The sequence below is a fragment of the Suillus subalutaceus genome, assembly GCF_016647625.1.
Source record: "Suillus subalutaceus strain FC151 chromosome Unknown DFJ58scaffold_755, whole genome shotgun sequence".
Taxonomy (NCBI): Eukaryota; Fungi; Basidiomycota; class Agaricomycetes; order Boletales; family Suillaceae; genus Suillus; species Suillus subalutaceus.
Genome location: NW_024541004.1, coordinates 1 through 12216, shown reverse-complemented (window position 1 = coordinate 12216; position 12216 = coordinate 1). Strand labels below are relative to the sequence as shown.

Here is a 12216-nt window from a genome sequence, read left to right as displayed (position 1 = left end):
AACTGTTTCGAATCACCGAGTACTGACTACCGAGTACCGAGTACCGAGTACCGAATCTCGGGTCTCGGTACTCGGTATTCGGTACTCGACACGATGCTCAAAACTCGTAAAACTGTTTCGAATCACCGAGTACTGACTACCGAGTACCGAGTACCGAATCTCGGGTCTCGGCACTCGGTAGTCAGTACTCGGTGATTCGAAACAGTTTACGAGTTTTGAGCATCGTGTCGAGTACCGTACCGAGTACCGAGACCCGAGATTCGGTACTCGGTACTTGGTAGTCAGTACTCGGTGATTGAAACAGTTTTACGAGTTTCGAGCATCGTGTCGAGTACCGAATACCGAGTACCGAGACCCGAGATTCGGTACTCGGTACTTGGTATTCGGTAGTCAGTACTTTCGAGTTTCGAATTTTGAGTTTTGTTTCCAATTTTGTCTCGCATGCCGAGTGCCGAATTCCGGGTGTCGGGTGTCAGTACTCGGTTCTCAGTACTCGGTACTCGGTGATTCGAGTCTAGAGACTTGTGACTTGTGATTTACAAATCGACATTTGAAACTTGTGATTCTGAGAACAATGTGTATTATCTTATGTATTTCTTGTACTCATTTCACGACTACCGAGTGCCGAATCTCGGGTCTCGGGTCTCGGTATTTCAAGACAACAAAAATGTATATCATCTTAAATTTGAATTTCTTAACTCGAGCCTTGAAACTCGTAAAAATGTACAATACCTAGGCCTATCTGTCTATATGATATGTATCTGGGCCCACCCGTCTATCTAATACATAATTCACCTCACCCTTGGCCCACCCGTCTATCTAATATTACCCGACGTCGGCCCCACCCATCTATGTAGAATTCCCCACGTCGGCCCCACCCGTCTATGTAATAAATAATTCCGCTCACCCTCGGCCCCACCCGTCTATCTAATATTACCCGATGTCGGCCCCACCCATCTATGTAGAATTCCCCACATCGGCCCACCCGTCTATCTAATATGACCCCATGTCGGCCCCACCCGTCTATGTAATAAATAATTCCCCTCACCCTCGGCCCACCCGTCTATCTGATATTACCCCACGTCGGCCCCACCCATCTATCTAATAAATAACTCACCTCACCCTCAGCCCACCCGTCTATCTAATATTACCCCACATCGGCCAACCCGTCTATGTAATAAATAATTCCCCTCACCCTCGGCCCACCCGTCTATCTGATATTACCCCACGTCGGCCCACCCGTCTATCTAATAAATATTTCACCGCTCCCTCGGCCCATCCGTCTACAAAATAATACTAATACGTCGGCCCACACATCTATATAATACTATTTGCTATACATCTCTCCTCAGGTCTATAATATATGTCAATCCTACTCTACATATTACCCACATGGGCCCACCCATCTCCATAATAATATTTCTCCCGGCCCATCCGCTATCGTCGATGATATATATAACATCAGCATAGATGGGCCCACCTGTCTCCATCGGAAATAATATGCCTCCCGGCCCACCCGTCAACATCGGGAATATACATAACATCGGCCCATAATCCGCTGGCCCGTATTACACGGGATATTATGTAGGTCGGGTGACCCGTATAATACGGGATTTGTCACTGAGGGGCTCATTACAGAAGGACAACAACTGGCAACTCACTCTCAAGCCACCTGATCGCACAAAGGATGCCGTCCCTTTGACACAAGATGATGGGACCACTGTTGGCCAGCAATGAGTGTCTTGGATTTGGAAGACGAGCGGTGTCTCGAACAATACAGAATATGGCCTACAGGACTGTGAGTATGACTAACCTGAATATGTTTTTGCTAATTCATTTGTCACAGCTTTGCGTGTTGAATGGTGTAAGGCCAGGGCACGAGCACATCAATGGGAAGAAGAAGTGCAGTTGCTGAATGAAGAAAGGAGGCAGGTGCTAGCTTTTTTTGACTGGCAAGCTCTCTAGTGGGAGGTGCAGAGCTCACACCGTGCTTTTGGGTCAATCGAGACTGCGGAAGGTGCAGTTGCATACGCACATCGCCAGGCTTCATTGCGGGCGAAGGTTGGCTTCCCATTTCAAGTCTATATGGGAAGGTATTTAAGCCTGGTAACATACTATCGTTTGTTTTTGCTATGTTTTCACTATGTTTTCCAATTCATTTCTTGTGCTTCGAGCATCTTAATTTAGGAACTAATATATGCAATGACATCTTCAATTCCCTGAGTGCCTAGGTCACTTCAGTCACTGAGAAGATCTGAATCGTGAAACGAGATCAAGCTGCAAGATTGTGATCACATCTATAAGCGGACAGGATGTATAGTACTGGTACAGATGATATATCATTATGGCCCGTGGTGGCCCGTGGTAAGCCACCGCCACTGATATAACATGGTCAGGTGTTAGTCAAAGTAATTGATATATAATACCCCCAGGATATTGTGCCTCAGCATCCTTACAACACACACAGTCTCCCTACACATCCCCCTCAATTCTACAACTACAGCACTAATCATGGTCACCCTCGTACTTAGATTCTACTAGATTATACTGTACTTGCTTGCTCACGCCGAATACTAACTCACTTCCTTGCGCTCCTGCTTGACTGCCGAGCTGACTTTGAAACTGGCTCAGTGACATGTCGTGACTTACTGTGACATTTGCGTGACTGCCGACTTCTGGGGGCTGCCGACTGCGTGTACCGTGATAGTAGCGTTCTGCAAATGGCTGTAAACTCCCAATGAACCCGAGGCTATCCGCTCGGCGGCTGCCGGACAATCGAAATTTGTGCTTCGTCCTTGTCTATGCTTAACCGATAGATCTTGTCTTAACTCAAATCTCTGTTTTCATTCAAAACAATACAGGGCACAATTTATATATATATTGAGTGCAAAAACGACCGAGTTAACCTCAGGTTCAAGCTAATGTCTGGCCGTGTTGTAATTTGAATCAGCAATCCATCGACAACAAACACCAGCAAACACCGTGGGGGGGTTCCCCGACTCCCACGATTAGTGGGAGGAGGGTTTTGTCAGACCACGGTGTGCAGGCACCTGTAACAAAAAATCTCAGCGTGAGAAAACGATGCCCTATTTGACTATGATGTTCCAGACCCTCCCTTTTCGTCAACAGTCAATTGTTTGAATACTTGCTATGTATCTTCTTCGCTCAAATGCCAAGCCCGGTTTCACTGTGATTTCCATGTCGGACACCTATTTGACTATGATGTTCCAGATCCCAATTTTGTCAACAAACCAATTGTTTGAACACTAGCTATGTATCTTCTTCACTCAAATGCCAAGCCCGGTTTCACTGTGATTTCCATGCGCATTCTGTCAGACTCGTCGACGCTCGGACTTCGACTACAATCACATGGGCATGGACTTCCTTAAAGTCTTGTGCGCTGTTTGACTAGGATGTTCCATCTGATCTGTCCTCTCCGCTGACGAGCATCCTTGCATGCACTCCTTCCTCCTTCTCGTTGTGTTTGTTGTGTTGATTCCCTCACAGTGTCTCACCTTCAACTCGCGTGTTGTCGCTGTGTTTGTTGAGTTTGTTCATTCCCTTGTGCTGTCTCTCGCTAAATTGGACTCACAGCTGTTGTCTTTTCATTCAATAATGCCTGCGTTTTTGTGCAAACGCCCCTCCACGATTTCTCGTGTGCTCGATGACAATGATTGCCCACCTCACAACCTTTTACATGATGCCACGTCCTATCCTTTATTTTACGATCCTCTGTACTATCCGAGTGCTCATCCTGCAGTATTCGCAACACATGATGGATTTTGTGCATGGCTGGAATCCTCACTTGTATCTCACATCAAGTCATGCTCGAAATGTTGTTTAGGTCTGCGCATCATTGCTGTTGGTTCAGACGCCCTAGATATTACTGTTTCTGTCGACGGTACCAACGTCTCGTTTTCTCCCGCCCACTTTGAGTCGGCTACTTACTGACATTGTAGTGTGTTTGAACGTCATCGGACATGTCATCGCCTCATCTCTGTGCAGACATGCCTGCTTTATTTCCTCGGTCGTGATTCCTCCCTGGTTCTCGTACCCCGTTGACCACTACCGCGAGGTTTTGTCTCTCTTCCCATTAACACTCTTCGCACGGTCGCTCGAACTTTAGGCTGTGATCGAGCCCAGACACGTGTCAAGGCTCTCACCATTGAAGTCTTTCTCCGTCATCTTGACGCAGCGCGTGTTGAATGTTCGCTATTGTCCAACAATGTAATTGCAGAAACGTATGGGTTATTATTTACCTCAGAATTGCCTTAAGTCCAGAGCCATGCATCTTTCTGCAGGGTTTATTCACATGTATGGCGCTGAAGTTGCTGCAGCCCTATGACGCTCCCTAATTGCTAACGTATCTAACGACAACGCAGCCACACGCACCTTCGATGACACCTTTGTGTCGTGGACCTCACTTCCTCTTGATGAATTAACTCGCCGGCTCGAGAGGCTGTCGAGGGACGACATTCACACTTGTATCCGAGGTTTACCCCAATCTCTACACAATCTCTACAGTTCGCGGTCACATCGCAAGTCTTGCAACGCTCTAGCTAATTTCGCTCGCCGGCGTGCAATGTACCTCGCACAAGCAGGTGTGGATATCTTGTGTACTATTTATCTTGCCCTTTTTCCATTTCCCACTACTCACGACCTTTCAACCAGGGATGTATTCCAAGCGGTTGTTCGTTGCGAATTGGGGAATATTGTCTTTGATCGCTTGTCGCAGGATATTGCCACGCGTTCGTCAATGGCCAAACGTTCACGTGCCGAAAATAAGCAGATTGCATTAACAGAAGCTAGAGACATCATCGTAACTCGGGAGCACCTCTGGCCATCTGTTGTTCCCCAGTCGGTCATACTCCAACGACTCAACGAGTATATGGACGCTACTGTCTGGACTGATCCGCCGATTTGCACTGTATGTTCACAATATGCTCGTGATGCGGTGGAGCATCCATTGACTGATTTATCAGGTCTCAGTCTCGAACTATTACGGTTGATAAGATGAACATCTCATCAGAAAATGTGTCGTTCAAGGTCTGTCTACTTGCTTTACATTTGGTCATGACCTCATTGATGGCCTTATGTTGGAACATCAAGGCATCGTTCGAGATTAGTATGCATGTAGTGGCTCTACGTATATGTCCCAAATGCAAGTCTGCATTGTCTCGAGGTCGCCTCCCTGCCCTTGCCCTCGCCAATGGATTGTTCCGCGGCCAACTTCCTGATCAATTCAGAGATTTGACTTGGGTTGAGGAGAAAGTGTGTGCTATTTATTCAATGACTGCACATGTCACACGGCTTTTTCAATCGACTGACCCTGCTCAGCCCCGTGTATTTCACGGAAATATGTGTGCTCATGACCTCAATGTCTTGTCAATGGCTACCACCCTGCCTCGTGCTCAGCTGATGTCAACGGCTTCACCAGTGTCGTTCTTATCGGTCCTGAAAAATTTGACCCTAAGCGCATGCGCTCCTTGTTTCGCGTGCGCAAACAGAAGAGATGGGATTTTCTGATATGGTTGAAGCACCACAATCATTTATATGCAGATATCCCACTGGACTCCTCCCTCATCGATCTGTATCCAGTGGATGGCATTCTTCCTGGCTTGCAACAAAGGGTTGTCGAGGACCATGAACTAGATGCACAGTTTGTATTCAACACGGAAACTGCAGGCTTTTCGGAACACCCTGCGTCCATGATACAAGCTTCTCCGTCTGACGTGGAAACTCATGCGGACTTGCAGGATGACTTGTCAATGGTCGAAAAGATGGGTGTTTCTGATCCGGAGAGTGCCAATGTTAGTGGCCGCCAGTTCACCGCATCCGCTTTGCGTAACTTGATTCCCGATTCAGCGCAGTCCCTGGAACCCAATCTTGTCATCCATCATGGTTCCAGTCCTGTGACTGATTACCATAACCCACGTCTGTTTCCTGGGCTGTATCCCACTCTCTACCCTTATGGTCTCGGAGGATTCGAGGACCATTCCCGCGTCACCCCTTTGTCTATCGAACGCCAAGCCAAATACTTTTTGAACTTATCTGACCGTGCCTTTCGTTATCACGATGCTTTCATCTTTGTTGTTTTGAACATCTTACAACATCGTCGCGCACATCTGCAGACACATTTCGCAGTGCGGAAAGTCCAACTTTGATTCGGTAGCTCGCAGTCTGACTAGTGTATCGTCCAATGTACTCAGAACCCTCGCAGATCGTCTCGAGCAGGAGTGCAAGGTCTCCAGTCTCACTCCAGAGGAGCAGAATGCATTCAAATTACTCCGGCAAGTAAATACCATGTCCACAGTATCCCAGGTTCACAGTCATCCAAGATATTTGTGAGGAATGAGATTCGAAATTATTTTGGTTATTTTGGCTTACCCCACATTTTCTTCACCTTTAACCCAAGTGCCGCCCACAGTCCAATATTTCAGGTCATGTATGGAGACCAGGCTGTGGACTTATCTGCCCACTTCCCCTTTGTTCCTCCGAGCCGTACACGCGCTATTCGTCTTGCGCATGATCCTGTTGCAGCCGCAGAATTTCTACGAGTTCTCGTTTAAGTGTCTCTTTTGTTATCTACTCGGGTGGGACTTCGATAAACAATGTGCACTCGATTCGGTGGAATTCTTGGCCACATTCGTGCATTTTATGGCACCAGCGAGTTCATGGAAAGAGGTGCTCTTCACGGTCACTTTCTGATATGGTTGGAAGGGGGTCTCAATCCCAGTGATCTGCATACACGTCTCCAGGGTGACACCGATTATCAAGCCAGATTTTTTTCGATTTTTTGAGGATGTCATACACCACCATTTGCCTGAAGTGGAGGACGTCATTGATCCCAGTTTCGAGCCCCGTGTTCAGCGCCCGCCATGACCTCCTTCATCTACAAACTCGACTGCGCGTGACTTAATTGAGTGGGAGGCCGTCCTTTCAACGGAGATTAAACGCTGTGGAGAAGCCCTTCAACGACATCAATGCCGTGCTGTCTGCCATAAGTACGGGAATGAAGGACGTTGTCGCTTCTTGTTCCCACACGAGATTGTTGACCATTCGTACTTTGATCCAGACACCAATTCTGTTGCCCTTCAGTGCCTCGATGGCACCATTAACTATTTCAATCCATATGTTCTAGTGTTTTGTAGACACAATCATGACATAAAATGTATCTTATCTGGCCAAAGGTGCTAAAGCTGCAATGTTCTATATATCAGACTACATAACCAAAATGGATGTAAAGACGTACGAGGTCCTGTCATTGCTCTCGCGTGGGTAGCTTGAATCCGGAAGATGACGAACAGCCTGATGCTGATACAGATGATGATGATGCACCGGAGCAGGTGCACCTTCGCATTTCCACGGACAACTCTGTCAATCTCGTAGAATCCAACCAAGTTCACAACTATGTCTATCGCGCAGATTCCCTGGCTGACATGAACTTTTACGATTTCTGTTGATGTGTCCGGTTTGAACACATCAGCAAGGATGCCAGTAGACGAGACTGGCTTGGTGTATACAAGAGACATCGTTTGACTGGAGACCATCCTTCCAGTGACACCCATGAGCTCGTAGAACATACGAACGATGCACGAGGAGATGGATATCATGAACTTGTGCCTCGCGTTGTTGGAATGTCAATCCCGCGTGCCACAGATGCCAAGCTCTGGGCCCTCTTCACTTTGGCCCATTTCAAACCTTTTAGTGCAGTGTCTCCTCTCTTGCGCAAAGGAGAAGATGCTACAGATGCATTTCGAACGTACATCTTCTCAACTCGAAGTCGTACAATCATGTCCAATTGGGAAGCTGTCCACGAGTGCGAGGATGAAAGAGACACTGACAGATTGTGTAAACAGGCCAGTGCCACTGCTGAAAGCAAAGCCCTCTCATCCTCCCTGGGTCTTGTCATCGACGACGATGAAATTGAACTTGATTCTCAACAAAGCCGTTCCCAGCGCTCTGAAGAAGATTTCCGTATCCAACAGATGGTACTCCTCCTCCAGCAATCCAAGTGGATTAGGGCCACCAGAGAGCGTAATGAGACATCCCATTCGGCTGACAGTGGTCTCGCAAGCATAGACAATTATCAGTTCGGCGACGCAAGCTACCTGAATGAACGTCTGAAACGATGGAAAACGGAGATCAAGCGCCAGGAGAACGCGGTGGCAGACACACACCGCAATGCTCTGAATCCAGAATGCCAGATAGCTCACCCGGTGCCTCTTACTGAAGCTACTGGAGGCCAAGTTCCATCTGGACCGTACAATAATACAAATAGCATTGTCCTTCCAACAGATTGTCCCGCTGCCGAATGTCAAGTCCCCATGTCAGATGTAACCAAGGCCCAAACACCAGAAGATGTGATTAACATGGTCTGCTCGCAATTCAGCCTCAATGAAAAGCAGTGGGTGGCTTTCAGAACCATTGCACGTTTCTTCATTGCGAAACATGTAGACAAGTCTCTCGCGCCAGAAAACACTCAACTTAGGATGCTGATGACTGGTCCTGGAGGGACAGGAAAGACACACGTAGTGAAAGCCGTACAGTCTGTTATGCAGCACTATGGATGTGGCCATCTGATTCGGTTTCTAGCCCCAACAGGCTCTGCTGCCTCCCTTATTGATGGAATGACTGTACACAAGGGTTTGGGGATCAAGATCAAATCTAACAAGAGCAAAGGCGATTGAGGCGTCGCAGACTATTCAGCTCTGATCAGTGTCCAAAACCGAGAGCAACTGCATGATGAGTGGAGGAACGTGGAATATCTATTGGTCGATGAAGTATCATTAGTCGGTTTGCAGCTCTTGGCCAAGATCGATCACGCACTACGATTCGCCAAAGAACGCCCAGACGAGTGGTTTGGTGGCATTGTCATCATCTTTTCAGGTGACTTCTATCAATTTCCTCCAGTTGGCGGCAGTCCTTTATACGCTCCCATCTCCATGTATGCAGGGCAGACTGATGAAGAGATTCAGAAGCGACTAGGACACCTCGTGTGGAAATCAGTCAACACCGTGGTCAATCTGACAGAACAGCAGCGCATGAAAGACGATCCAGAATTCGGGGATGCTGTCAGCCGCCTGCACAAACGGAGATGTTCAGAAGAAGATGTGGACCTGTTCAATTCCCGAGTGATTAAGTCCACAACTAACCTGCGGGGTATTGACATGGGTGAATCCCAGTACTCTGGAGCTGCCGCTATTGTTTCGACAAATGCCCTGAGGGAAGTGCTCAATGGACACAAGGCCGCCACTGCATGCCCTGAAACAAGCAAACTGGTTGTGTACTCAAGTTAAACGTCTCAGCATTAAAGTCGGCGACTCCATTGCCGGGACATGTGACCCTGTATGAGGGGATGCCTGTTATTCTTCGGCTCCGTAACCTGTCAACAGATTTAGGCATCACTAACGGTGCACAAGGGATTGTCCGCAAGATATGGACAGGAGTATGTCCCTCAGGCCTTACCTATGCATCCTGCGTGATCGTCCATTTCCCTGATAGCAAGGTCCAGCTCAGCGACCTTCCCATCGGACATCCAGCTCAGCGACCTTCCCATCGGACATTATCCCATTGTTCCTTCAACATGGAAGTTCACTACTACCCTGGGCACCGCACCCCCACAACAGGCCAAACTCCAAATCACCTGTCATCAGGTACCACTCCAGCCGGCATTCGCCGTGACCGCACACTCAGCGCAGGGCAAAACATTGCCTCAGGTGCTGGTCAATCTGCACGAGGGTGGCTTTGCTGCATATGTTGCAGTGTCGCGTGCGCGCAGTCGTCAAGGACTTTGTTTGACACATTCAGTGTCCATTGATCAGCTCAACAAATGAATTCCATTTGACCTTGCCTTTGAATCACGCCGTTTCCATGCATTGGAGCACAACACCCTTGTCTGACTTGGTTTGCGAGTGGGAGATCCTGTAGTAGTTCCAGATGCGGAGGGGGAACGACATCTGTTGCAATTGCCGATGTCAGTTGCTTTCAACACTGATCAGGCCCAACGGATGACGAACAAACGACCGGCAGGTGACTCCAATGCCACGGACGTGTACTCTCCGGGCACATCACACCAGACACCAAATGAGAATCTTGGCAGGAAACGACGGCGCCTTGCTGGCCAAGGCCCCAAACCACTGTCTGACATGAGGAGGGTGTCAAGATAAGACTGGTATGATTCGGCTAGTGGGTGTTAGTTGGGTCAACACGCCTGATTTGATATATTTGTTTCCACAGCTTGAAGGAGGACCATTGTCCTGCAATGGCAGATCACTGTCAAGCACTCTCTAAATGGGATGCTCAAGCCGCTGGCGGTGGTAAGCCATCAGCGTTTTTCAGTCCAGGATACAACCTTAAATGGTGCTGATTCCCTTTTTGGTTGGCAGCCTGCCCCTAATCCCTTGTTCACCACATCCATCACGGCTATGAGCTTCACTACAGAGGATTTCATATCAAAGTTGGAAGCTTTCCTCAGAGGAGGTGATGGAGGGAGCTCCCTGACCTCTAATGGACGTCATATCACCTTGCATGATTGGGAGAGAGTGGGACGCCGAGCATTAGCTAAAAGTCGAAGGGTACTCATTCCCACGTTCATGTGCGCCAGCCATCTATTTATCTGCAGCTGGGTGTTATAACATTGGCGTAGGCATGGCCCCATTTCGAGCGCTGAGAGGGCCTTGGTACAATATCCTCCTGAACATGAGTCAGTGGCGCCGTCTACGAGAAACACTTGCTTCTCAGACAACAAGCCTGGTGAGCAATAATGGGCCATCATCAAGGTGAGTTTGTGTGTCCAAAATGGAATCTGGCCTGATCTCGCACTATTCTCAGCAGATGGAAGATATACTGACGAAAGCAGGGCCAACCAATCTTTTTCGTTTCATCGTTAATCCTGCCAGCTTTGGGCAGTCTGTAGAAAATTTGTACTATATGTCGTTCTTGATCCGAGATGGTTTGTGCGCTGTTCACACTTCTGTTGATGGAGAGCCTATCATATGTGAGTGCTCTGGGTATTTCAGATGATCTACGTTGACTCTCACAGCCGCTACAGATGTGAACACTGAAAACCAGAGTGGATCACTGCACGAACAATGCCAGATAATCTGGGAGTTCGATATGGCTACGTGGGAGGTACATTGTGTCCCAATGCATTGATGTGACCCTCATGGAGCGATTCGACAGCGGGCCATTGATGTATTTGGCATTACCGACTGCATAATCCCTCACCGACCGTCTCGGACATGAAGGGATCGCTTGTGTCGGGGAAGACGCATTCATGTGGCTTCATAATGCTGACAATTGGGTCAGGGACCGGCTTGGATACAAATGAATTATTATCTAAATTGTTTTCAACCTCGATCAGTGAAACTCAAGTGAACCTTTTAATTAGTCTCCCCCCTGTTCACCGATCAGAATTGACACTCGTCTTTCACCTGAAATGGAGAAGTCCAGGTGCTTGATGTCCGATCAACCCCCTTTCCGAGTCGGCTTGTGCAGTAAGTTGCTAGCATTGTGAAACAAATTTCCAGAACTTACATTTGACAGCGATTGAAACCTCAACACAGGTCTGCGCAATCGGTCTCACTTTGCTCAATATCAAATGCGAGTCGACAGATATTTGCACCGCAGTGCATTGGGCATTGACCTTATTGCTCCTGAACAGGAGCGCGCTTGAAATCACAGAAAACTGGAGGACAGACAATCTGTACCGTTACTACTGCCTTCACCCACTCGTCCGCAACCAGATACACACACCACCAAACCATGACATCTGCCATGATGGCCATAAGCAATGTTTTCCAGGGCACAGGTGCCTTCGTATTTGGTGAGGCTCTTGTTACTGAGAGTTATACATTCGCTGAACAGATGTAGCCGAGCACCAACAGAGAGGTCCTCCCCTGTTCCACATTGTGTCAGCTGAAGACATCAGATCAACCCCGGCGCCACCTGGCAGACACAGACTGGCAGCTGGCATCCTCGTAGTAACTGACCATGCGTTGTCCCATCCTGATATGCTGAGTGGTATGTTGCGTCTGTCATGACAGGTTCAGGATATATCGCTCATCAGACACAGAGGCCATAGCTTTACTTGCCTACGACACAAACACACGCACGGTCCGCACAGAAAGTGTAGCTCTGGCAGAGTATCTCGTGGCCGAGGCCCGTGTGGCCTATCAGTGTCACTGCTTGACGGCCGAGGGTTGATGAGAATCC

General features: G+C 48.2%; 5 protein-coding genes across 5 annotated transcripts; 4 read left to right on the top strand and 1 right to left on the bottom strand.

Annotated features, from left to right (window-relative positions):
- Positions 1-4756: 4756 nt before the first annotated feature.
- Positions 4757-6569, top strand: DFJ58DRAFT_739661 (uncharacterized protein; the record flags this gene model as incomplete). Its single annotated transcript, XM_041387050.1, has 7 exons — positions 4757-4927; positions 4990-5046; positions 5110-5271; positions 5338-5384; positions 5438-6089; positions 6145-6344; positions 6416-6569. The coding sequence occupies 7 exons, from the start codon at positions 4757-4759 to the stop codon at positions 6567-6569; spliced, it is 1443 nt and encodes a 480-aa protein (XP_041234656.1).
- Positions 6570-6939: 370 nt separating this feature from the next.
- Positions 6940-7532, bottom strand: DFJ58DRAFT_850386 (uncharacterized protein; the record flags this gene model as incomplete). The annotated part of the gene is made up of 2 exons (XM_041393769.1): positions 6940-7118; positions 7253-7532. The coding sequence occupies 2 exons, from the start codon at positions 7530-7532 to the stop codon at positions 6940-6942; spliced, it is 459 nt and encodes a 152-aa protein (XP_041234655.1).
- A 78-nt stretch (positions 7533-7610) lies between these two features.
- On the top strand, positions 7611-7838 carry DFJ58DRAFT_633052 (uncharacterized protein; the record flags this gene model as incomplete). The annotated part of the gene is made up of 1 exon (XM_041381233.1): positions 7611-7838. A coding segment is annotated over one exon (228 nt), but the record flags the coding sequence as incomplete, so codon positions are not given.
- Positions 7839-8861: 1023 nt separating this feature from the next.
- Positions 8862-9299, top strand: DFJ58DRAFT_673487 (uncharacterized protein; the record flags this gene model as incomplete). The annotated part of the gene is made up of 1 exon (XM_041383066.1): positions 8862-9299. A coding segment is annotated over one exon (438 nt), but the record flags the coding sequence as incomplete, so codon positions are not given.
- Positions 9300-10836: 1537 nt separating this feature from the next.
- On the top strand, positions 10837-11025 carry DFJ58DRAFT_673485 (uncharacterized protein; the record flags this gene model as incomplete). Its single annotated transcript, XM_041383065.1, has 1 exon — positions 10837-11025. The coding sequence occupies one exon, from the start codon at positions 10837-10839 to the stop codon at positions 11023-11025; it is 189 nt and encodes a 62-aa protein (XP_041234652.1).
- Between the last annotated feature and the right edge of the window lie 1191 nt (positions 11026-12216).